General features: G+C 48.2%; 1 protein-coding gene across 1 annotated transcript in view; it reads right to left on the reverse strand.

Moving 5' to 3' along the window:
* ABCC1 (ATP-binding cassette, sub-family C (CFTR/MRP), member 1) overlaps positions 1-25,177 on the reverse strand; it is a 125,970-nt gene that overhangs the window by 9,915 nt on the left and 90,878 nt on the right. The window contains exons 18-23 of the mRNA XM_011991183.1: positions 22,450-22,585; positions 17,748-17,955; positions 14,244-14,554; positions 7,391-7,590; positions 4,303-4,429; positions 3,326-3,427 (exon numbers count right to left, since the gene is read on the reverse strand). Coding sequence (XP_011846573.1) covers positions 3,326-3,427; positions 4,303-4,429; positions 7,391-7,590; positions 14,244-14,554; positions 17,748-17,955; positions 22,450-22,585 — 1,084 coding nt within the window. The remainder of the gene's footprint in view (positions 1-3,325; positions 3,428-4,302; positions 4,430-7,390; positions 7,591-14,243; positions 14,555-17,747; positions 17,956-22,449; positions 22,586-25,177) is intronic.

Here is a 25,177-nt window from a genome sequence, read left to right on the forward strand (position 1 = left end):
TGCCTCAGCCTGCTGAGTAGCTGGGATTACAGGCATGTGCCACCACACCCAGAAAATTTATTTATTTATATTTAGTAGAGACAGGGTTTCACCATGTTGGCCAGGCTGGTCTCGAACTCCTGACCTTGTGATCCGCCCGCCTCGGCCTCCCAAAGTGCTAGGATTACAGGCATGAGCCACCGTGCCTGGCAACAGGAATCAACTTTCATTCTCTGCCATAAACTTATTTTTTTGGGTTTTTTTTTTTTTGAGACAGTCTTGCTCTGTCACCCAGGCTGGAGTGTAGTGATATGACCTCAGCTCACTGCAACCTCCACCTCCTGGGTTCCAGCGATCCTCCCACCTCAGCCTCCCAAGTAACTGGGATTACAGGCACCCACCACCATGCCCGGCTAATTTTTGTATTTTTAGTACAGACGGGATTCACCATGTTGGCCAGACTGGTCTCAAACTCCTGGCTTCAAGTGACCAACCCACCTTGGCCTCTCAAAGTGCTGGGATTACAGGTGTGGGCCACTGTGTCCAGCCCTGTATTTTTTCTTTTTTAAAATAACAAGCATATCTCTATTTTATAATTTATGTACATAATTGAAGGGCAGATGCTGTAACACCACAGTGAGGGGAATGGAGAGAAGTATGGGGAGCTTTCTATCTGTATATAAAAATACATGTAAATACAGAATAGTGGTAGGACTAATGAGGACGATTACTTTCTCTTGGGTTTGTCAAACACAGTCCTTCTAAAAATATAAAAGTCAGTCAAAAGTAAAATGCTTTTGAAAACTGAACTCAGGCCGAGCGTGGTGGCTGACACCTGTGATCCCAGCACTTTGGGAGGCTGAGGCGGGTGGATCACGAGGTCAAGAGTCCGACACCAGCCGGGCCAACAGGGTGAAATCCCATCTCTACTAAAAATACAAAAATTGCCTGTAATCCCAGCTACTCAGGAGGCTGAGAATCGCTTGAACCCAGGAGGTGGAGGTTGCAGTGAGCTGAGATCATGCCACTGCACTCCAGCCTAGAGCCAGACTCAGTATCGAACAAACAAAAAAACAAAATTGAATTCAATCTAACTGCATGCTTTAACTAGGTGAATTGCGCGGCATGTGAAATTCACGTATCAATGAGGCTATTATAAAAACTAATGAAATAAGTTAGCTGGGCGGGATGGCAGGTACTTGTAATCCCAGGTACTTGGGAGGCTGAGGCAGGAGAATCACTTGAACTCAGGAGGTGGAGGTTGCAGTGAGCCAAGATTGTGCCACTGCATTCCAGCTTGGGCAAAAAAAGCAAAATTCCATATTAAAAAAAAAAAGCCAAACCAAACCTAAATGAAATGCCCTGTAAATGAATTACATAAATTCAGTGTCAAGTTGGAAGCTGCCAGTGTAATGCACCCTTGGTTCCTCACGGGGGCACTCACGCCATTCTTACAATGCTCACCCGTGACACGGGACCGGTTCACCCAGTTAGAATGTTAAAGGAGTGGGTTGAGGTCACCTCTGTGAATTCCTCAGGAGGACAGACCTTGCAGAGGCCTTGGTCTCACTCCCAAGGGACATCTCCTCAGGAGGCAGTGTAGCATGACCCCCATGGCACTGGACAGGGTCTCCGAGAAGGCACAGGCTTAATGCCTAGGTCTGCCATTTACCAGCCATGTGATCTTGGGCAAATAACTTCACCTTTTTGTCTCAGTTTCCTCACCTGTAAAATTGGGGTAGTAATAGCACCTAAATCATAGGGCTGGGCCAAGCATGGTGGCTCTTGCTTGTAATCCCAGCACTTTGGGAGGCCAAGGCAGGAAGATCACTTGAGCTCAGGAGATCGAGACCAGTCTGGGCAACATGGCAAAACCCCATCTCTACTAAAAATACAAACATCAGCGGGCGTGATGGCATGCGCCTGTGGTACCAGACACTCAGGAGGAGAATCACTTGAGCCTGGGAGGCAGCGAGTGAGATCGCGCCACACTCTAACCTGGGCAAGCGTGAGACCGTTTCTCAGAAATCAATCATAGGGCAGGATAAAGATTGAGCGTATTACTCTGTGTTAAACGTTTAGGTCTGGCTCTGACATTCTACAAGGCACTACGTGTGTCCCTGTTATCATTACTGGTGGGGGTGGGGGTGTCGCCAGGCATTACTGTGATTATCACTGCTGTTCCTACTCGTGCTGGTGCTCAGGGCCTAAGAAGGCAGTTATTAAGGGCAACGCGACATCAAAGACTAGAGGCACAGGTCCTAGTCCCAGCTGTTCTACCAAGCCATGTGGGACCTTGGATCAGCCCTAGTGCCTCCCCAGGTTCCCTGTTTCTCCATCTATAAAAAGGGGGCTGTGGTTAAATAACTGCAGGGTTTTCCAAACTTTGGTCAGTTCTCGGCTACATCATTTGTGTAGTATGCATGGACTCATTCTCTTGTTGTTTTAATATGCTTAATCAAGTCACTTAGGCTTCATTCCTCAGCTTACTTAAGAGGAACATTTATTACAATCACAAATGGTAAAGTAGTAGTATTTTCCGTAACAGGAGTCCCCCATACAAATACACAATAGGGCAGGTGCAGTGGCTCAAGCCTGTAATCCCAGCACTTTGGGAGGCTGAGGCAGGTGGATCATCTGAGGTCAAGAGTTTGAGACCAGCCTGGCCAACTTAGTGAAACGCCATCTCTACTGAAAATACAAAAATTAGCCAAGCATGATGGCAGGCACCTGTAATCCCAGCTATTCCGGAGGCTGAGGCAGGAGAATTACTTGAACCTGGGAGGCGGAGGTTGCAGTGAGCCGAGATCACACCTCTGTACTCCAGCCTGGGCAACAGTGAGACTCCATCTCACATACAAAAAAACCAAATGCATAACAAACAACAGAAGGTTATTTTTGATAGTGGCTGTCCTGTTGAGGCTCTAAGTGCAAAGGCTGCTGTTTATCTGTTGAAGGGAGATCATCTCAATTGCTAAGGTGTTAAAGACCTGCCAGCACCAGACCAAGACTTTCTTTGTGATATTGTTCAAAGTTATGAACAAAAACTAGAGGGGGACCTTCTTCACAATGTGAATACCTTCTGAATGCCCTGATAGCATCCCACAGTCTCGTACATGGATACCCCAAATCTTGGGGAAAGTCAGTAAATTATTTTCACTCTAACATTGAGCTCTAAGTAAGTGCTACAAACAGACTGGACAAGCATAAGACGCACTTCTACCTGGTGGGGTATCCAGCTCACTCCCCTGCTCAGAGGCAGAGGTGCACAGGATAGGGCTCAGAGATCTCCTTGGGGTAAAGCTACACCAAAGACCTACAGGTCCGGCCAGGGGCCCTTGCCTACCTCCTTCTCGGTCTCTGAATACTCCTTGAGTCTCTCCACGGCCACGATGTTGGTTTCCATCTCAGATGACATCCGAACCAGCCAGTTCAAGTACGTGGTGACCTGCGAGTGGAAGAGTCACGTGGCATTTCTAGAGTGAGCAGGCATATTTTTCTTTTCTTTTTCCACTGAGATAACAGGAAACAAATTATTTTCAACAAGAATGAATTATCGGAGGCCGAGGCGGGCAGATCATCTGAGGTCAGGGGTTTGAGACCAGCCTGGCCAACATGGCGAAACCCCATCAGTTGCTACTAAAAATACAAAAATTAGCCAGCCGTGGTGACACACGCCTGTAACCCCAGCTATTTGGGGGGCTGAGGCAGGAGAGTCACTCAAACCTAGGAGGCAGACGTTGCAGTGAGCCACGATCACGCCACTGCATTCCAGCCTGGGCAACAGAGTGAGACTCTGTCTCAAAAAAAAAAAAAAAAAAAGTTATGAATTATAAAACAGTCAGGTAAGAAAGGTACAGAAATTAACAAACCCAGCTATAGCCATCACCCAGGCCTGCCACATTGCTATCTCCTAAGCACATACCACGTTTCCAAAATAACTCATGGGTCACAAAAGTAATAAGAAACTGGAAAATATTTTTAACCAGGTGACAATATGAAAACACAATGTATCACCATTCGTGAGATGCAGCTAAAGCAGTTCTTAGAGGGAAATTCATAGTTTTAAAAGCATTCCCCTCGTAGCTGAAGGTATCCTCTTGGGCCACCAAGGAATCTCTGTGACTGATGAGGGAAATACTGGCCTCATGTCAAATCCCTCTCCTGCTCTAGTTGGTCACCAGGCGCTGTACCCACTCCTGAAACTCCATGCCTCTCACGTTCCTCTCCCCCATTGCTGTTGGAGTTCGAATCCAAAGAAAAGGACAACTGGCTCCCCCATTAACAGACTTTAATAATCCAGTTACGAGCATCCCCTCTTACCTGCAATGAGTAAGACACTGAGAGGCCCACCAAGCCAGCGCTAAGGCTGTGCCTGGAGATCACCGCGAACAGGGCAGCAAACAGAACGATGCAGTTGCCCACACACTCCAACCGCACAGCCAGCCACCTGCGCCAAGACACACAGGCAGACAAACAGGCGTGGAGTCAGCTTTACAGAGACTCGGCTTACAGTTCTTGGGGGCAGAAGGGGATTCTTTGCTAACTCAAGTAACTCCGCAATAGTTCCAGAGAGCCCTTCCTGGCACTGCTTTTTCAAAACATGCACAATGGGCGCAGAGGAGGGAGGGCCGAAAGGGCACGATGCTAGTAAATCCTCATGAATCTGGCAAACCCATGGATTAAAACACAGCTCTACAGAGGCAATCTTCCCTGGAATCTGAAGCTTGCCTTTTTAAAAACCAACCTTTTTCTCATTGAAGTCTTTAAAACATATATATATAGGCCGGGCGCAGTGGCTAACGCCTGTAATCATCTCTCTCTCTCTCTCTTTCTCTCTGTGTGTGTGTATATATATGTATATATGTATATATGTATACATATATATACACACACATATACACATATATACACACACACACATAATGCATTAATAACAACAACAAAAAAGACGTCCTGGAAATTCCTAAATACTAAGAAGACATCAACTATAAGAGATACCAGTGATTTAAAAATAACCATCATTATTTTGGGGCCTTTTGGCTAAAAACAAGTAGAAAATAACAGTCTCTTGCTACGAGACACATCTGAGAGGGCGGTGGGTAACGAGCACGAGTAAACATCACTGTAACGTTCTCAAACCCAGACTCTTCTTCATTTCAAAATGTGAAAATACACTATTTTATCCTTTAAAATAGACACGGAAATCTTGTTTTCTGTCGTTTTGTTTTTTTTGAGATGGGGTCTTGCTCTGTCATCCAGGCTGGACTGTGGATGACATGATCACAGCTCATTGCAGCCTCAACCTTCCAGGTTCAAGTGATCTCCCTGCCTCAGCCTGAGTAGCTGGGACTACAGGCCCACGCCACCACACCTGGCTTTTTTTTTGTTTATTTTTTTCTTTCTTTTCAGGGACAGGGTCTCCCTATAGTGCCCAGGCTGGTCTCAAACTCTTGGTCTCAAGCAACCCTCCTACCTTGGCCACCCAAAGTGCTGGGATTACAGATGTGAACACTGCCTGGTCATCTTATTTGTTTAAAGCTAGGTTACATATGGTATCACGTAGCATCAGAACTATTTTATTTTACTTTTTATTTTATTCTTCTCTTCTCTCCTGTGCTATTCTATTATTTTTTGAGATGGAGTTTTGCTCTTGTTGCCCACGCTGGAGTGCAATGGTGCAGACTTGGCTCACCGAAACCTCTGCCTCCTGGGTTCAAGTGATTCTTCTGCCTCAGCCTCCCAAGTAGTTGGGACTACAGGCACCCACCACCATGCCCAGCTAATTTTTTTGTATTTTTAATATAGACGGAGTTTTACCATGTTGACCAGGCTCGTCTCGAACTCCTGACTTCAGGTGATCCACCTGCCTTGGCCTCCCAAAGTGCTGGGATTACAGACGTGAGCCACCGCGCCTGGCCACCTTATTTGTTTAAAGCTAGGCTTCGTATGATATCATACAGCACTGTAACTATTACTTTAATGTTCTAATATAAAGCATTCTAGGAAGATGGGGTGTTGATCTTTTCTCCATTGCAGCCCTTATGAACCATGTGATTGATCCTTACTACTCCGGCAAACACAGCCAGATTGTGACAAACTCCCTAAAAATTCTGCAAGGGAAGTCAAGGTCTCTAGTCATTCAGGGTTGGCGCACCCAGGTTTATACTTGGGATGAGAGGGTGTAAGATGGGCTAATGGCTGTGGGACACCTCTGGGTATTGTCACCTTTTCAGCAAAGTCTATCAGGATACAAATGGGTAAGAGAGATGCTATTTTAGGGGTAAGTCAGACACTTCTCTAAATTCAGCAAATAATTAGCAAACTTCTGCCTCTTTTGGATTGATGCTATTATCTGTGATCCGCAAGGTGTCAATCTCCCACCCCCATCTCCTTTGTTTGTTTTTCCAGAGACAGGATCTCATTCTGTCGTCCAGGCTGGAGTGCAGTGGTGCAATCATAGCTCAATGCATCTTTGAACTCCTGGGCTCAAACGATCCTCCAGCCTCAGCCTCTCGAGAAGCTAGGACTACAGGCACACACCACCATGACAGGCTACTTTTTTTTTTTGAGATGGGGTCTCGCTCTGTTGCCCAGGCTGGAGTGCAGTGGCCAGATCTCAGTTCACTGCAAGCTCTGCCTCCCGGGTTTACGCCATTCTCCTGCCTCAGCCTCCAGAGTAGCTGGGACTACAGGCGCCCGCCACCTCGCCCGGCTAGTTTTTTGTATTTTTTAGTAGAGACGGAGTTTCACTGGGTTAGCCAGGATGGTCTCGATCTCCTGACCTTGTGATCTGCCCTCCTCAGCCTCCCAAAGTGCTGGAATTACAGGCTTGAGCCACTGCGCCCGGCCTTTTTTTTTTTTTTTTTAAAGAGAGATGGGGGTCTTGCTATGTTGCCCAGGCTGGCCTGAATCTCTGGCCTTAAGGGATCCTCCTGCCTCAGCCTCCCAAAGTACTGAGATTATAGGCGTGAGCCATGACATCTGGCCCATAAGATGACAATCTCATATGGTTCAGTTTAGTATTAGTAAATTGCTTCTGACACACTTCACCCAGGGGTGCATGACCAACCCCAGACAGGAACAGCAGCATGAAGATTCTCAATAGCAGAGTCTGTCGCTGACAGTCTTGCGTCACTAGGACGACAGTTAATGGGAAGCACCTGCAGGGCTGACTCCAGAACAACTGTGTCCCTGCACTTAAATGCCCCGGGCACTACATGTCTACAGTGCTGCTGTCTGCCCTTAATGATTCATCAGTCCTCTGCGCTCATCAAGTCTCTCCACCCTTTCTGCAAAGGCCCAGGTTTGGCTTTGTACCCAGCTGAAGATACGAGGAAGAGACTGAGGCAAAGGCACAAGGTGCTAAGGCGGCCTCCTCCGCCTCCTCCTGTGGGCCCACCATGCCCACCTGTTGGCCACGATGCTAGGGTAATAGGCCTTCTGGTTCGCGTCCACCTTCAGGTCACTCTGGTGAATGAAGCGCTCCTGCTCCTCGAAGGCTCGAATGACGCTGACCCCCAGCAAGGTCTCGTTGAAATGGGAATAGACTGGGGAGCGGCTGACGGACTCGAGGCGCTTCAGCTGCCGGGAGGAGGCCACGTAGAACCTCTGGAGTAGAGAACAGATGCGGGGAGTTGATGAAGGTTCCCTCATCCCGTCCTCCCAGGGCACGGCTGTGCTGGACAAAGTCTAGACATCACCGAAACCTCCAGGAAGCAAAATGTTAGAGCCGGGCTGCTCTCACAGGGGTGCCTGTGCACCTGGTGAAGCACAGGGATAGCACCAATGACAAGGACGGTGACGATGAATAGCTCATGCTTAAACAAAGACTACTGCTCCAGGCATAGTTCTAAGCATTTTTACAAACATCAGTTCATTCAATCCTCACAAAAAACCTACGAGGTGCTCATTCCTATATATGATGAGTAAACTAAGGCACAAAGAAGCTAGTTAATCTCCTCCCCAAGGTGACGTGGCTAGCAAGGGGCAGAGCTGGGATTCAGACCCAGGACATCTGGACTGCAAAGGGCTAACCTCTACCCTGTACTGCCTCTCTGAAGCTTTCCACCTCTAGGGCTTTCTAGAACCAGCAGTGTGGTTTTGGGGATAGGCTTTGAGGTCAACGAGACCTCAGTTCAAATCCTGACTCAACTACTGACTGGCAATATAAACACGGCTAACACTTTATTTCTCTAAGCCTCAGTTTCCTCATCTGTAAAATGGGAACAACAAGGCTTGCTTGGCCACGTGTGGTGGCTTATGCTTGTAATACCCGCACTTCAGGAGGCAGAGGCGGGACATCACTTGAGGTCAGGAGTTTGAGATCAGCCCAGGCACATGGCAAAACGCCATCTCTACAAAAACAAGAAATTATTAAAAAAAAAAAAAAACCCACAAGGCTTGCTTCACAGGGTCATTGTGAGGGTGACATGTAAGAATTACAGTCTTACATGTGATGTATATTTGCGTGGCTACATTATTTCATAAATCATCTAGATATACATGATGTCACTAAGCACAGTGCCTGGTAATATTAGGTTGAACCATAAGAAATGGCTGTTTCTATAGATAAGAAATGAATATTAGCAATCTCATATAGTTTGACCTAACAGTAAGCACTCAGTCAGCTGGTGACTACTGTTATTAAGTGACAGAATTCCACCTGTTGATCACATCCCCTCAGGGGTGACTGTGTCCCTGCAATGGCCGGTTCCGGCACACTCAGCCCAGCTGAGATGCCCATGAAGATAAGGTCAATCTCGTCACCCTCCTCCTTCGATGGCCTCCCAGTGCTCTTAAGAGTTGCCAACCAAGCTTCCCTCAACTCATCTTGTCCTGTAACTCTCCCCTTCCTTTCCTGTACACAGGCCGCCTGTCTCCACCACCATTCCTGTCCCATCCAGGCCATTCCTCATCACCCAGCAGATGGTAGCACAAATGTCACTTCCTAGGGAAGCCCTTCCCATCCTCCAACATGAGCACCATCTCCGGGCTTCAGTGTCCCAGCTCCTGGGCTACGATGATACGTTTCACAAGCAGCTCCACCCACCCTCGCCGGGAGATGCCTCATCTGCTCTGCCTGCCCCAACCTGGGCATTCAGCCAGTGCCAGGCACCAAGAGCCGCCTGCTAAGTCTCGTTAGATTCAGAACAAAAGCCAGCCACCCTCCGGAAGCTTTGTGGAGCTGTGGATCAGAGGCTGCACCAGTCATTTGAGGACACCGCACTCTCCTAGACTAGGTTTTCTCATCTATGCAAAAGGAACTGGTGAGCTCGGGGTTCCCGATTCCAAAAGGTGCCTACAATTGCTTATCGACAGCAGAGCTGGGAAAACTAATACAGGGTTGCTAGGAACTCAGCCTCCCTGCGTCCTGCCCTGCGCCACGTGTACTGGGCTGCTTTGGGGCAGAGTCCAACAGAGAGCATCAACAGCAGCAGGTGGCTTTTACGAGGCCTCTGTGGTTGGCAGCTTCTTTCTGAGTGGCGGCACAGGCATTAATTGGAACCACAGACGGAGAGCCTCCTGGGGGCCCAGAAGCTCTGTAAGTGAACCCAGGCACCACATAACCCCACGCAGTCTCAGAATAGCTGTTCCGCCAATTCCTGGAATGTGGATCAGATATAATTTCTTCTCCAGCTGTTCCCACCGCCTCCCATGAAATCCAGACCCCTCTGCACGGCTGAAGGCCCAGGTGGTTCTGCTCCATCTTACCCTGGACCACATCTCCTTCCTCTCTCATTGGCTTGCCTTCTGAACAGTCCAGATGCAAATCGCTCTGAAGGGCGTTACCTGTTCAATTTCCTCCACTTGCCGCTGCCTCTGAACCTTATTTACTGGAAAAATCTAACCTGAGATGAATATCTGTTCAGGAATGATCTGATTATTTTTTTAGTTTTTAAGACAGAGTCTCGCTGTGTCACCCAGGCTGGAGTGCAGTGGCATAATCTCGGCTCATTGCAACCTCTGCCTCCCAGGTTCAAGCAATTCTCCTGCCTCAGCCTCCTGAGTAGCTGGGAATGCAGGCGCCCGCCACCGCACCTGGCTAATTTTTGTATTTTTAGTAGAGACGGAGTTTCACCATGTTGGCCAGGCTGGTCTCAAACTCCTGACCTCAAGTGATCCACCTGCCCTGCCGATATGATGTTTTTTTGAGACAACTTGCTCTGTCACCAAGGCTGAAGTGCAGTGGCACAATGTCAGCTCACTGCAACCTTCACCCCCCAGGCTCAAGTAACCCTTCCACCTCAGCCTCTCAAGTAGGTGGGACTACAGGTGCATGCCACCACACCCAGCTAATTTTTGTATTTTTGGTAGATATCAGGTTTTCCCATTTTGCTCAGGCTGGTCTCGAACTCCTGCGCCCAAGCGATCCTCCCGCCTCGGACTCCCAAAGTGCTGAGATGACAGGCATAAGCCACCTCACCCGACCGAACTTCATGTAAATGAAATCTCTAAGTACCTACTCTTTTGCGTCTGGCTTCTTTTGATCACTGTAATTATCTGTGAGATAAACCCAAATTGTTGTGTATTAGCATTCCATTCCTTTTTACTACTCGGCCATAGATTGTATAATTATATCACAATTTATTTCTCCACAGTCCTGTTAACGGACATTTGAGCTGTTTCCAGTTTGGGCCGATTATGAATCAAGATGCTGAGAACATTCTAAGCACTGCCTTTGCTTTTTTTTTTTTTTTCCCCATATACACTTAAGAATGAGACTGCCTGGTGAGAGGATAAATGTACGTTTAGCCAAAAGCCATTAAAAAATTTACTATCCTATAATCTTGACCCTTAAAAAGATGATGTTTTCATGTATCCACCTCCCTTCCAGTCCTGCCCCCACACATTATATATTTTATCTCAGTGATGACAGCGCACATACAACTTAGTCCTTTGCTGAGATCATTTCCTTTGCTGTTGAAAAATAAAATCCTTGGTGCTCCAACAGCTGTGTCTTCTAATTATCCCTGCTCAAAGCCACATTGTTCCACTGTGTACCCCTGCTCAAAGCCACATCGCTCCACGGTGTCCCCAAGGTCCTGCTATTGGCAGACATTTAAGTTGCCCTCAACATTGCATTTGGCCTGTTTTGGAGTCTTCTTTTTGAGTCTTTCAGGAAATTTTCCAGCTGGCGTATGAACATAGATAACATTTTTAGAAAATGCAAAAAAAAAAAAAAAAAAAAAAAAAGCTGGCACCAATTTCAAGGGGATATAATGAGACTCCGGGAACCGGACCTACTCTCTGATTCCATCACTGTTTGTTCTCATCAATCATTGGGCCACGGTGTAGTGGTGCGCAGGGGCCGGCTGACTGAACCAAGGCCCCCTGGATGCCACCTGAACAGCTGTGCAGCATGATTTCAGATACGCCATACCTCATGGTTTCTTACTCTTGTTTTGCTTTGCAGCTGGAATGCTCCCATCTAAACAACCCATCCCTACTGGCAACCGTGCTGCAGTTAATCTTTTAGGGGTAAGTAACGGCACAGTTTGGGAACTGGACAGACTTGAGGTTGCACTCTCAGCTCTCCCACTTAGCAAGATGTTCCACCTGTCAATTGAAAACATGATCTATCCTGCGATATGCTAAGAAACCACATGCATTTAAAGAACAAAGAACATATAAACGTTTCTGCAGAAGGGATGCAGCAGAGATGACTGACTGCCTACACAATTTCTCCTTCTTTCCCAACAGAAACTTCTTTATTTTTCTGAGACAGAGTCTCACTCTGTCACCCAGGCTGGAGTGCAGTGGCGCAATCTTGACTCACTGCAACCTCCGCCTCCCGGGTTCAAGCAATCTCCTGTCTCAGCCTTCCGAGTAGCTGGGATTACAGGCACATGCCATCACACCTGGCTAATTTTTGTATTTTTAGTAGAGACAGGGTTTCATCATATTGGTCAGGCTGGTCTCAAACTCCTGACTTCAGGTGATCCACCCGCCTCAGCCTCCCAAAGGGCTAGAACTACAGGCGTGAGCCACCACGCCCAGGCCCAACAGAAACTTCTTGCTTGGAAGTGCTATGTGCCCAGCTGAAACACGACACTTCCCAGGGTCCCTTGTGAATAGAGCTGGTCCCATGACTAAGTTCTGGACAATAAGATGTACAGGTGTCCCTCTGATCCAAGATTTCACTGTCCACGGCTATATGGTTTGGCTGTGTCCCCACCCACATCTCATCCTGAATTGTAGTTCCGTTAATCCCCGTGTGTCATCGGAGGGACCAGCTGGAGATAACTGAACCACAGGGGCAGTTTCCCCCAACCTGTTCGCATGATAGTGAGTGAGTTCTCACAAGATCTGATGGTTTTATAAGGGAGCTCCCTGACTTCGTGGCGCCCTCATTCTTCTTCCTGCCGCCATGTGAAGGAGGACATGTTTGCTTCTCCTTCTGCCATGGCCTCCTCAGCCGTGCGGAACTATGAGTCAATCACATCTCTTTCCTCAATAAATTACCCAGTATTGAGTAGTTCTTCACAGCAGCATGAAGGATAAACTAATACACATGGTTTTGGTTATCCATGGTCAACTGTGATCGAAAACCAGTAAATGAAATGAAATAAATGAAAAATTTCAGAAATAAATAATGTGTAAGTTTTAAATTGTGCACCCTTCTGAGTAGTGTGATGAAATCTCCCCCAGTCCCATCTGGGGTGTGAATCATCCCTTTGTCCAGCGGATCCACGCTGCAGACCCTCCCTGCCAGTTTAGTCACTTAATAGCCATATCCGTTATCAGAGTGACTGCCATGGTACTGTGGGGCTTATGTGTAAGTAACCCGAATTTACTCAATAATGCTCCTGGCTGGGCGCAGTGGCTCATGCCTGTAATCCCAGCACTTTGGGAGGCTGAGGCAGGCGGATCACTTGGGGTCAGGAGTTTGAGACCAGCTTGGCCAACATGGTGAAACCCCGTCTCTACTAAAAATACAAAAACTAGCTGGGCGTGGCACAAGCCTGTAATCCCAGCTACTTGGGAGGCTGAGGCAAGAGAATCGCTTGAACATGGGAGGCGGATGTTGCAGTGAGCCAAGATTCCAACACTGCACTCCAGCCTGGAGGACACAACTAGACTCTGTCTCAAAAATAATAATAATAATAATAAAAATAACGCCTCTAAAGTCCAGGAGTAGTGATACTGGCATATTGTTATAATTGCTCTATTTTATTATAAATCACTGCTATTAATCTCTTATTATGCCAAACTTATAAATGAAACTTTATCATAGGTATGTATGTACAGGAAAAAAAACAGTATATGTAGGATTCAATACCATCTGCGGTTTCAGGCATCCATTAGGAGGGGTCTTAGAATGTGTGCCTGCAGATAAGGGAGTAGTGCTGATTCAGCACCCATATGCTCCCTTGTCCTACTTCCCTTCCTTGGTCTTGCTGACTGAAATACAGATATAATGGCTGGAGCTCCAGCAGCAACCTTGGACCATGAGGCCAACTTAAGAATGAAAGGCTTGTATAAATATGGTAAGATTATTAAAATGTTTAAATAAAAGCAGGTATCTGGGATATTTAACTCAGGAAGCTGCCATACCAGCCCTGAACAGCCTACCTCTAAATTTCTATCATGACAGAGAAAAAGAAACATCTGTCTTATTTAAGCTGCTATTATTCATGTTTTTTCTTTAGTTCCTGTCTCCTGCAGGAGGCTTAGGAACTAAAGAATTTTATACTTGAAGAAATTTTAGGCTGGGCGCAGTGGCTGACACCTGTAATCCCAACACTTTGGAAGGTCGACGTGGGCAGATCACCTGAGGTCAGGAGTTTGAGACCAACCTGGCCAACATTGGTGAAACCCCGTCTCTACCAAAAATACAAAAATTAGCCGGCTGTGGTGGTGTGTGCCTGTTAACTCGGGAGGCTGAGGCAGGGGAATCACTTGAACTGGGAGATGGAGGTTGCAGTAAGCCAAGATTGCGCCACTGCACTCCAGCCTGGGCGACAGAGCGAGACTCTGTCTCAAAAAAAAAAAAAAGAAATTTTAATAATGAAGTTGTCTTTATAGCAATAGGTTTTGTTTCCTTTTTGAACTGACAGGTGGAAAAATAAAACTTAGGAAAAAAGTGCATTTTGTTATTGTGAGCAAAAAAACAATTTACGTATTCAAAACTGACAAAAACAAATCTACATGCTTCAAAAGCACCACACTGGGGACATGGTGAGATAAAACGAGGCTTTAGGTAACACTGGTGTATAATGCACAGTAGGGCTTGTCCTGAACACTAAGACTTCACCCCTTACCTGGACGAAGAAGTAGATGAGGCCGAGGGGCGGGATGATGATCGCGGCGATGGGCGTGGCCAGCAGGATAACGATGCAGGCACCGATGACGTTGAACAGGGAGCCCATGAACATCTTGATGACCTCCGGGATCATGGAGTCCACCGTGTCCAGCTCCTTGGAGAAGCGGTTCACCAGGTTCCCACTGGGGGTCCGCTCAAAGAAGCTCATGGGTGACCGCAGGATGCTGTGCAGCAGGTCCACATGCAGACAGCGGGAAGCCAAGATGCCCCCGATGGACACGGCCATGGAGTAGCCAAACACGGCGATCCCTGCAGACACTTGGAGTTAAACTCCACAATGCGGAGGGGGAGCTGACCAGGCACTGCAGGGAGGAGTGGCCCTGCGGACGAGGCAGGCCTGGACTCCCAACTTCGAACAATGATAATAATGAGGAACCACACATGGTGCCTCACACCTGTAATCCCAGCACTTTGGGAGGCCAAGGCGGGTGGATCACTTGAGGTCAGGAGATCGAGACCAACCTGGCTGACACAGTGAAACCCCATCTCTACTAAAAATACCAAAATTAACCAGGTACGGTGGCAGGCGCCTGTAATCCCAGCTACTCGGGAGGATGAGGCAAGGGAATCGCTTGAATCCGGGAGGTGGAGGTTGCAGTGAGCCAAGACTGCGTCACTCCACTCCAACATGGGTGACACAGTGAGACTCCATTTCAAAAAATAATAATAATAATAATAATAATAATAATAATGACGATGATAACGATGATGATGGTGGTGGCTATTATTCGGAGGGTACTTCCTATGTGCTAAGCACTGTGCTGGGTTTTACATGTAACTAATTTTTATGACTCCGAATAACTTCTATTACTACTCAATTTACAGATAAGAAAACTGAAGTCCAGATAGGTGAATGCCTTTGCCCTTAGTATACTGTGCCTATCAGAGGCAGAACTGGGATATTAATCCAGACAGCCTGCTCTTAATCCACACGCCATACTCCTCTAGACCGGGGGTCCCCAACCCCGGGGCCACAGATTGGCAGCAGTCCATGACCTGCCAGGAACCAGGCCCCACAGCAGGAGGTGAGCGGTGGGCAAGTGAGCTGATATCATCACCTGAGCTCTGTCTCCTGTGAGCTCAGCAGTGGCATTAGATCCTCCTAGTAGCGCAAACCCTACCGTGACCTGTGCATGCAAGGGACCTAGGTTGTGGGCTTCTTATGATAATCTAATGCCTGATGATCTAAGGTGGAACAGTTTCATCCCGAAATCATTCCCCACCCTTTCCATGAAACCAGTCCCTAGTGCCAAAAAGGCTGGGGATCACTGCTTTAGAACAGTGTTATCTAAGATGATTTTCTGAAATGATGGAAATGATGGCTACTGAGCACTTGAAACCTGTCTAGTCTCATCGAATAAATCTTTAATTTTATTTTTCTTTTGAGAGGGGGTCTCTCCCATCCTGTCACCCAGGGTGGAGTGCAGGGCTGTGATCATGGCTCACAGAAGCCTCGACCTCCTGGGCTCAAGCAATCCTCCCACCTCAGCCTCCTGAGTAGCAGGGATTACAGGCATGTGCCACCATGCCCAGCGAATTTTTGTACTTTTGTAGAGACAGGGTTTTGCCATGTTTCCCAGGTTGGTCTTGAACCCCTGGACTAAGCGATCCACCCGCCTTGGCCTTCCAAAGTGCTGGGATTACAGGCGTGAGCTATTGCCCCTGGCCTTTATTTAATTTTAACAATTGAAATTAAAATAGCCACCTGTGTCTTGCAACTACTGCACCAGACAGCACAGCTCTGGAACAGACACTGTTGCTGTGTGAGTTCAGGTAATACCACACCCTCTCTGTTCTCTATCTTCCCTCAATTACAATTTGTAGGCCACAGTCCTTTCCGCTAATGGCAAGGAAAGGGGAGGGTAGGGATTGAGAGAGTCAAGGAATCCATGTGTGCTCTGCTATCAGCAGGTCTTCCCAAAGCCGCCTCCTGGAGATCCTAAGACACTGGTGGTTCTCTCAAACAATGCACAGGAGGCCACTGCGCGTTCCAGAGCAGCAACTCCTAGGAACAGAGGCCTCTGTCTCGGCCTCTTTATAGGAAGACACCCAACAGGCAGGGGCTCAAGTGACAGGCTCTGAAGCCAATGCTGCCAAATCCCATCTCTGCCACTTACCAGCTATGGGACCTTCTATAGGTCACTGAATCTCTCAGTTTCCTCATCTGTACAATGGGACAATGACGCTAACCTCAGAGCACTGTGAAATGTAAAGTCCCCACCTGGCAATGTGCCTGGCATACAGGAAGTGCTCAAATGTGTCAGGACTATCCATTTACTGTGAATATGTCATATGGACCATACATGTGTATTTGCAAACACAGCTCACATACTGCATAGCACAGTGGAAAACAGCGTGAGCTTCTGAGCCAGACTGCCTTGTTCAGTGCCAATACTGCCATGTATTAGCTGTGTGACTTTCAGCAACTCACTCAACCTCTCTGCGCCTCAATTTCTGTATCTCCAAAATGGGGGAAATATTAACTCCTACCTCACAGGACTGCTGCAGGGATAAAATAAGTTAAAACACGTGGAAGTGTTTAGAACACAGCCAAGCACCAAGTAAATGCTCCGTAAACGCCAGCTGTTTTATCAACGCTGCTGCATTTGAGGACTCCCATAGAATCACACAGACCGGTACAGAGCAGGGGGTTTTGTTTGTTTTTTGAGACAGGGTCTTGCTCTGTCGCCCAGGCTGGAGTGCAGTGGTGCAATCACAGGTCGAACTGTAGGCTCAAACTCCTGGGCTCAAGTAATCTTCTGACCTCAGCTGCCCAAGTAGCTGAGACTACAGGCACATACCACCACGTGCACCTGTAGTTTATTTTATTTACCTATTTTTTTACTTATCTATTTTTTCTAGAGATAGGGTCTCACTATGTTGTCCAGGCTGGTCTCAAACATCTGGCCTCAAGCGATCCTCCGACTTCAGCCTCCCAAAGCGTGGGATTACAGGTGTGAGCCACCATGCCTGGCCAACAGCAGGGTTTCTCAATCTTGTGACAACCAAAAGCATCTCCAGATATTGTCAAACATACCTGGGGGACAACACTGCCCATAATTGGGAATTACTAGTATGAGCCAATTTCCGCCCTCGTTCAGCAGGCAAAAGTCCACAAATGAGACCTCACAGAAGCTCTGTCACGGGGGTCCTTCCCAACCCACAGTGCTTCCAGTGGCCTCTGTTCTCAACTGTCCTCATCTGTAAAATGGGCACACTGGAGCACTCCTCCCATCTACCACCAAGGCCCATATGAACAAAGCACTCAAACACTGACTCTACAAATATCTGAGTGTCTACTGGCTGACGGCTACTGTTCCTCTGGGTTTGGCTTGGTTTGGGGTCCCACAAAACCCTGAGGACTCTAAGGATCCATTTCTGTAATTAGACAAAGTCACAACAGGGGCCCAAATCGGGCAGGGTGGGAGACAGTGGCACCCACCTTGCGAAATGCCCAGGGCTCCATAGACGCTCAGCCGGACCTTCGTGTGCTCCTGGGTCCCGTTGACTATGGGGTCATCAGTCCAGAGGCTGAGCCAATAGTTGGAAGCCAGCGCGGCCACATGGTTACATATGAAAAGGAAGATGCTGAGAAAGGAGATGAAGAGTCCGATGGCCTTCATGTAGTCCCAGTACACGGAAAGTTTGACCTGGAGACCATGGGAGATAAGGCAGCTTAGCACACGCATGCACCCAGCCCCAGCCCCACAAGGTCAGGGACTTCAGCACTGCGCCACCCAGCTGCCTGTCTTTGCTCCTACCTAGAACACCTTCCCCTTTAGCTATTCGACAAAGTCAGCAGTAAACAAAGTCAAGGGCCAGGCACCGTGGCTCACATGTGTAATCCCAACACTTTGGGAGGCTGAGGTGGGCAGATCAACTGAGGTAGAGAGTTCGAGACCAGTCTGGCCAATATGGCAAAACCCCGCCTCTACTGAAAATATAAAAAATTAGCCGGGTGTGGTGGTGGGCACCTGTCATCCCAGCTAATGGTGAGCCTGAGGCAGGAGAATTGCTTTAACCCAGGAGGCAGAGGTTGCAGCAGTGAGCCAAGATTGCCCCACTGCACTCCAGCCTGAGTGAGCAAGTGAGACTCCAGCTCAAAAAGAAAAAAAAAAAAAAAAAATAGGGTCTCTGCCCTCATGCATGGAGCTTCCAGTCGCGTGGTGAGATAGGCTCCCATCAAATCATCCCAGATAAATGCATCATCACAGAGAAGGGCCATACACGGTGCACAATTCCACATGAGTATAAAATTGGACATCCTGACCTAATGCTGTCTAGAGAGGTATTGGGGGAGGTTTCTTCAAGGAAGCGACATTGAAGAGTTAAACCAAGGCCAGGTGCAGTGGCTCACGCCTGTAATCCCAGCACTTCAGGAGGCCGAGGCAGGTGGATCACCTGAGGTCAGGAGTTTGAGACTAGCCCGGCCAACATGACGAAATCCCTTCCCTACTAAAATACAAAAACTAGCCAGGCCTGTTGGCAGGCACACGTAATCTCAGCTACTCGGGAGGCTGAGGCAGGAGAATCGTTTGAGCTTGGGAGGCGGAGGTTGCAGTGAGCCGAGATTGCGCCACTGCACTCCAGCCTGGGCGACACAGAGAGACTCTGTCTCTAAAAAATAAAAACAATAAAGGGTATTGGCTGGGCAGAGTGGCTCATTCCTATAATCCCAGCGCTTTGGGAGGCTAAGGCCGGTGGATCACCTGAGGTCAGGAGTCCGAGACCAGCCTGGCCAACATGAGGAAACCTTGTCTCTACAAAAAACACAAAAACCAGTCGGACATGGGGCACGTGCCTGCAGTCCCAGCTACTCAGGAGGAGGCTAAGGCACAACAGTCGTTTGAACGCAGAGGTGGAGGCTGCAGTGAGCCAAAGTTGCGCCACTGCACACCAGCCTGGGTGACAGAGGGAGACACTGCCTCCAGGAAAAAAAAAAAAAAAAAGGGGTTAAACCATCTGAAAATGGAAAAAAGGTGGCAGAACCAGCACGTGCAAAAGCCCTGAGGTAGGAGGGAACACAGCGCAGCTGGGGAACTGAGAGAAGGCGCTGGTGGCTGGAGCCAGATCATGGAGCAGCAACGAACAGGAGGTTGAAGACACGGGTCGCAGTCAGACCACACATGGCATGGGAGACTCGGGTCAGGATTCCAACTTTTATGCCAAGACTGACAGAAAGCAGAAGCCACCAATGAGCTTTAAGCAATGTGTGACATGTTGCCTGGCAACCAAGGCCAAGTGTCACCTCCACAGCCCAACTGGGCCAGCCTCCCCCAATTCCTTTCCCTGTGAGCACAGAACACCGTCTCACCCATCTTCCCAGTGCCCAGCTCGCTCCGGAGGCGAAGCTGCGAGTTTCTTTCCCTCCTGTATTCCCTGTGGCGCCCAGCATGGGGTTAAACAAATCAGTCCAGCCTCCTGACATGACAGACAGGGCACTCTGCTTTAGGCCAGCCCCTGCCTAAACCACCTGGCTTGGTTTCAACAAATTCCAGTGATCTTTACCCGTGTCTGTGCTCACTGTCATTTCAAGCTTTTCATGCTGAATTTTGGGTCGTAAAAATCATCTGGAAACTGGGCGTGGTGGCTCACACCTATAATGCCAGCACTTTGGGAGGCCAAGGCAGGAGAATCACTTGAGCCCAGGAGTTCGAGACCAGGCTGGGAAACACGGTAGGAGCCTGTCTCTACAAAAAAGTTTAAAATTAGCTAGGTGTGGTGGTCCACCCCTCTAGTCCCAGGTACTCAGGAAGCTGAGCCAGGAGGATCTCCTGAACCCAGAAGCTTAAGGCTGCAGTGAACACTGGTCACACCACTGCACTCCAGCCTGAGCGACACAGTGAGGCCCTGCCCCCACCAGAAGAAAAAACAAAAGTCATCTGACCCTACGGTCTAGCTGAAAGGTAACAGGTGAAAGATAACAGGTCTGGTGTGTACCTGATTGCTTCCTTTTGAGTTTTCAAGTTTCCATTCTGGAAAATGAAATATGTGGGTGAGGAGACAGGTCATAACTGAGAATGTGTTTACTTCACCACTTGGCTTCATCATATACAGCCAAGCTGCTGCCATCCCTGAAATTAGCCTGCAGCGTTCGGGAACCTCTTTCTCATGAGCAATGGAATGTGGTGGGCTCGGGGGTCACAAATGACAAGTGTGTGGCCAGGTGTGGTGGCTCACATCTGTAATCTCAGAAGCAGGCAAGTCACTTGAGCCCAGGAGTTCAAGACCAGCCCGGGAAATAGGGTGAAACCTCATCTCTACAAAAAATAAAGAAAATTAGTCAAGCATGGTGGTGCACACATGTAGTCCCAGCTACTCAGGAGGCTGAGGTGGGAGAATCACTTGAATCTGGGAGGTGGAGGCTGCGGTGAGCCATGATTGTGCCACTGCACTCCATCCTGGGTGACAGAGTCAGACCCTGTCTCAGAAAAAAAAAAGAAAACAAATTAAAAAAACAAAAAAAAAAAGGCCAGGCACCGTGGCTCACGCCTGTAATCCCAGCACCAGCATTTTGGGAGGCTGAGGCGGGCGGATTACGAGGTGAGAAGTTTGAGACCAGCCTGGCCAACATAGTGAAACCCCATCTCTACCAAAAATACAAAAATCAGCTGGGCATGGTGACGCATGCCTGTAGTCCCAGTTACTAGGGAGGCTGAGGCAGGAGAATCACTTGAACCCAGGAGGCGGAGGTTGCAATGAGCTAAGATTGCGCCATGGCACTCCAGCGTCTCAAATAAAAAAAAAAAAGAAAGAAATGATGAGCGTGTTGTGCCTGGCTCCACTCCTGGTCCAACTTTGACAAGTTACAAGCCCCCTGGCTTTGGTGTTCCTTGAATATAAAATCGGAGTTAAGTGAGCATTAAATGGGCCTGGCATCTCTGGCCCTTCCTTCCCATGTCCTGTGATTTGGGGTAATTTCTTTGGCTTCCTGGAGGGTCACTAAGTGTAAGGCGGGAGAGGACACCACAGTCACCTCTACCCCTTGTTATGGTCCTGTGATGATAAGTTAACAAGCCAGGAACAGACAGTCCTGGGAAGTTCCGGACACATCCAGGCGGATCTAAGAAAAGGTGCCCCAACCTCACTCCCCCGCTACCACCTTTCATGGGTTTTTTTTGTTTTTCTTTATCTGCATGCTTATTTTTTACCTACTTTAAAAATTCAACTCCCTTTTTTTTTTTAAAAAAAAAAACATAACCACATGTATTTTTAAAAATAAACTTTGGATCACCACCACAAATGGAGAATTATTAACATTTGCCCAAAATAGACGATCTTTAAAAACAATAAAACAGGAGCTCAAAACCTGGTCTCCTTGTTACGAAGAGAGGCTAGTGGTTGTTAGGTACTGAAGGCAGGGTAGGACCCAACTGAGACTTTCTCAGGGACATAATCATTAGGACCAAATGAGAAATGAAAAGTAAGCAGGGCGCAGTGCTCACGCCTCTAATCCCAGCACTTGGGGAGGCCAATGTGGGTGGATCACCTGAGGTCAGGAGTTCAAGGCCAGCCAGACCAACATGGTGAAACCCTGTCTCTACTAAAAACGCAAAAATTAGCTGGGCGAGGTAGCGAGTGTTTGTAATCCCCGCTACTCAGGAGGCTGAAGCAGGAAAATTGCTTGAACTGAGGAGGCAGAGGGTGTAGTGAGCCGAGATCGCACCATTGCACTCCAGCCATGGCGACAGAGTGAGACTCTGTTTCAAAAAAAAAAGAAAAGAAAAAAAAAGAAATGTAACAAACATTCATCTGTCATTTAATGTGTCTGTGCACAACCGGAAACCATCTCATGCACAACTGAACCCCACATTGCAGGAAGCCCTGATTTAAAGCATCCAGCTTAGCGCCTCTAGCTAATGAGACCCCCTGAGCTGCTCAGGCAGTCAGTAGAGCAGAGACTACAAGCACCAACGCTGGAGTCTGCCAGGGTTCAAATCCCGGTTCTGCCGCTGACCAGCAGTGACCTTGGGGCAGTCACTTAGCCTCTCCCGCCTCAGTTTCTGGCGCTGTAAACAGTACTTCAGAGGTGTGTTGTGATGGACACGTGAGTTCACACAGACAAGGCACTTTGCATAGTGCCAGTGCACAGCGGGCGCTCTGTCAACTCCAGCCACCATCATCATTTAAGGAGCGAATCTCACCTGCCCTGTCTGCGCCTTGTCAGCCTCCATCAGCTTCCACGTCTCCTCCTTCTTGGCCCCATCTTTCTGCAGTTCCGCGGTGCTGTTGTGTTGCCTGCTGACGTCCCCGCTATAGGAGGAGGAGCTGCTGAGCTGTCTGGAGTAGCAAAGCACAGGGGTGTCAACGGCATGGATGCCTCGGGCAGGGTTGGAGGGCTCCCTGCTGGGGCTGCTATTGTGGGTCTGAACCATGGCATAAGAGACGGAGTGTTTCCACACGCACACGTGTAAACATATACATGAACACGTGCACATGTGCACCACACCCCACCATGTCGTTCCCCAGGGTTCCAGGTCCCCAGAGAAAGGCAGTGTCTCAGGCAGGAATGAGACCTGTGGGAAACGCGATCTGTGATGATCTCTGGGAGGCTGCAAAAAGCCCATGACCACTGATAGGCAAAAAGTGCGTGCTTGCCTTTTTTTCTTTTTTTTTTAAGATCAATTCTAATTGATCTCAAAACAAACAAACAAACAAACCGCCAATAAAAGATAAAACAGGGCGCATCACAGATCATTTTTCAAACACGAAAAAGATTCAAAATGTAACACATGATGAAAAACACAGAGAAAAGTACCCAGCGAGTTCAATTCTCTAGTTTTACAAACGTGGCGGGGGTTGGGGAGGGAACTTGCCCTGGCTGCTCCTTCACAGAAGCGTGTTACTCAGAAAGTACTATTCGGCCAGGTACAGTGGCTCCCACCTGTCATTGCTGCACTTTGGGAGGCCAAGGCGGGTGGATCACTTGAGGCCAGGAGTTCAAGACCAGCCTGGCCAACATGGTGAAACCCCGTCTCTACTAAAAATACAAAAATTAGCCGGGCATGGTGGCACGTGCCCGTAGTCCCAGCTACTCGGGACACTGAGGCAGGAGAATCGCTTGAATCTCAGAGACAGAAGTTGCAGTGAGCCATGATTGCGCCACTGCACTCCAGCCTCAGCGACACAGTAAGACTCTGTCTCAAATTAAAAAAAAAAAAAAAAAAAAAATAGCACCTTTTGCACATCAGTGGTCATCAGCTTTATGCAGACCCCCACAGATGATCACAGATTGCACTGCCGCCAGTTTAGTGTTCAGTGGCTGAGACTGCGCCAGTGTACACTGTACTCTAGCCTGGGTGACAGAGGGAGACTCCATGTCAAAAAAAAAAAAAAAAAGAAAGAAATTATGGAGGTCATGGAAAACACAGCTGTGGCTCATTGCCGTGGAAATTTCTATACCTTCCTCTACCTACTTATCTCCTGCACAAGATTACAAGCTACCTGAGGTCAGGAGCCCCATGTGAGTCATACCTGCAGCCCCAGAACTGTGTTCCCTGAAAATACTTCCTGAAGGCTGAATAAACCTCCAGCACCTCCCCCCTCTTTGAACTAAGGCCTGGGGGTGCGTAACCTTTCTGTATCCATGAGATCTGTGCAACGGTCTTTGGTTAAGGCCAAGTGAAGTGGAAGTGGCCCTCAAAGCCAAAAGCAAGAGTGAGTTTTCAGGGAGCAGAGGGAAGAATCAGAACCAACTCTGGATGGAATCTAGAATTCAGATGGGGAGCTGGGGCTTCCTGCTTCATGACGTAGGACTTCACAAGTCACACACCTTGGACAGAAAATCTTATATCCTTCTACACTCATGCACTGTCTGGAGCCTCCCACTACAATTTAGGCTGTGTGAGATGATAACAATGGCAAAACCGACATCTACCAAGTGTTTGTCTGTTCCAGGCACAGTGCTGGGCCGCATCGTCTTTGCTCTCTCCTGACCCCTATAGCAACTGCAGGTCCGCGATCCCTTCTCAAATCTCTGGGGTCAGGTATGTTTAGTCTCTGACTTTGTCAATTTTTGTTGTTGCTGTTGTTTTGCTGTTTTCTGGGTTTTTTTGTTTGTTTTTGTTTTTTGAGACGGAGTCTCGCTCTGTCACCCAGGCTGCAGTGCTATGGTGCGATCTCGGCTCACTGCAACCTCCACCTCCTGGGTTCAAGTGATTCTCATGCCTCAGCCTCCCGAGTAGCTGGGACTACAGGCATGCACCACCATGCCTGGCTAATTTTTTTATCTTTGGTAGAGACAGGGTTTCATCATGCTGGCCAAGCTGGTCTTGGACTCCTGTCCTCAGGTGATCCGCCCACCTCGGACTCCTGTCCTCAGATGATCCGCCCACCTCAGTCTCCCAAAATGCTGGGATTATAGGCGTAAGCCACCATGCCTGGCCAACTTAGCCAATTTTTAAAAACTAGTATGGTTAACATACTGCATACGGTATAAATCCCCGAGGGTCTAAGGAAACCCTCTATAATCAAACACAAACATACTTCCTTTTTTGTAGAGATGGGGTCTTGCTATATTGTCCAGTGTGGTCTCAAACTCCTGGCCTCAAGCGATCCTTCTGCCTCAACCTCCCAAAATGCTCAGATTACAAGCATAAGCCACCATACCTGGCCTTGAGACAGTTTTAAACCGAATGCTGCTTCATAAAGCCTGAACCTTCCAGGCCCCACCAAGGGATCTGAGCAAAGACTCACACCATGTAGGGAACATGAGTGTCAGAAGCGGGGACAGATGGTTAAATCATGAGGACTGTGTGTGTCGTGCCACCTGGCAAGAAGAGTGCCACATTCCTTCTTTGGGCCTCTGTGCTCCGAAAAGCAAGTCTTTGGAGGATTTGGGAAGGGAGGCAGAAAGACCAGGACTTCCAGGAC

Source organism: Mandrillus leucophaeus, unplaced genomic scaffold, assembly GCF_000951045.1.
Source record: "Mandrillus leucophaeus isolate KB7577 unplaced genomic scaffold, Mleu.le_1.0 Scaffold390, whole genome shotgun sequence".
In the NCBI taxonomy this organism is placed as follows: Eukaryota; Metazoa; Chordata; class Mammalia; order Primates; family Cercopithecidae; genus Mandrillus; species Mandrillus leucophaeus.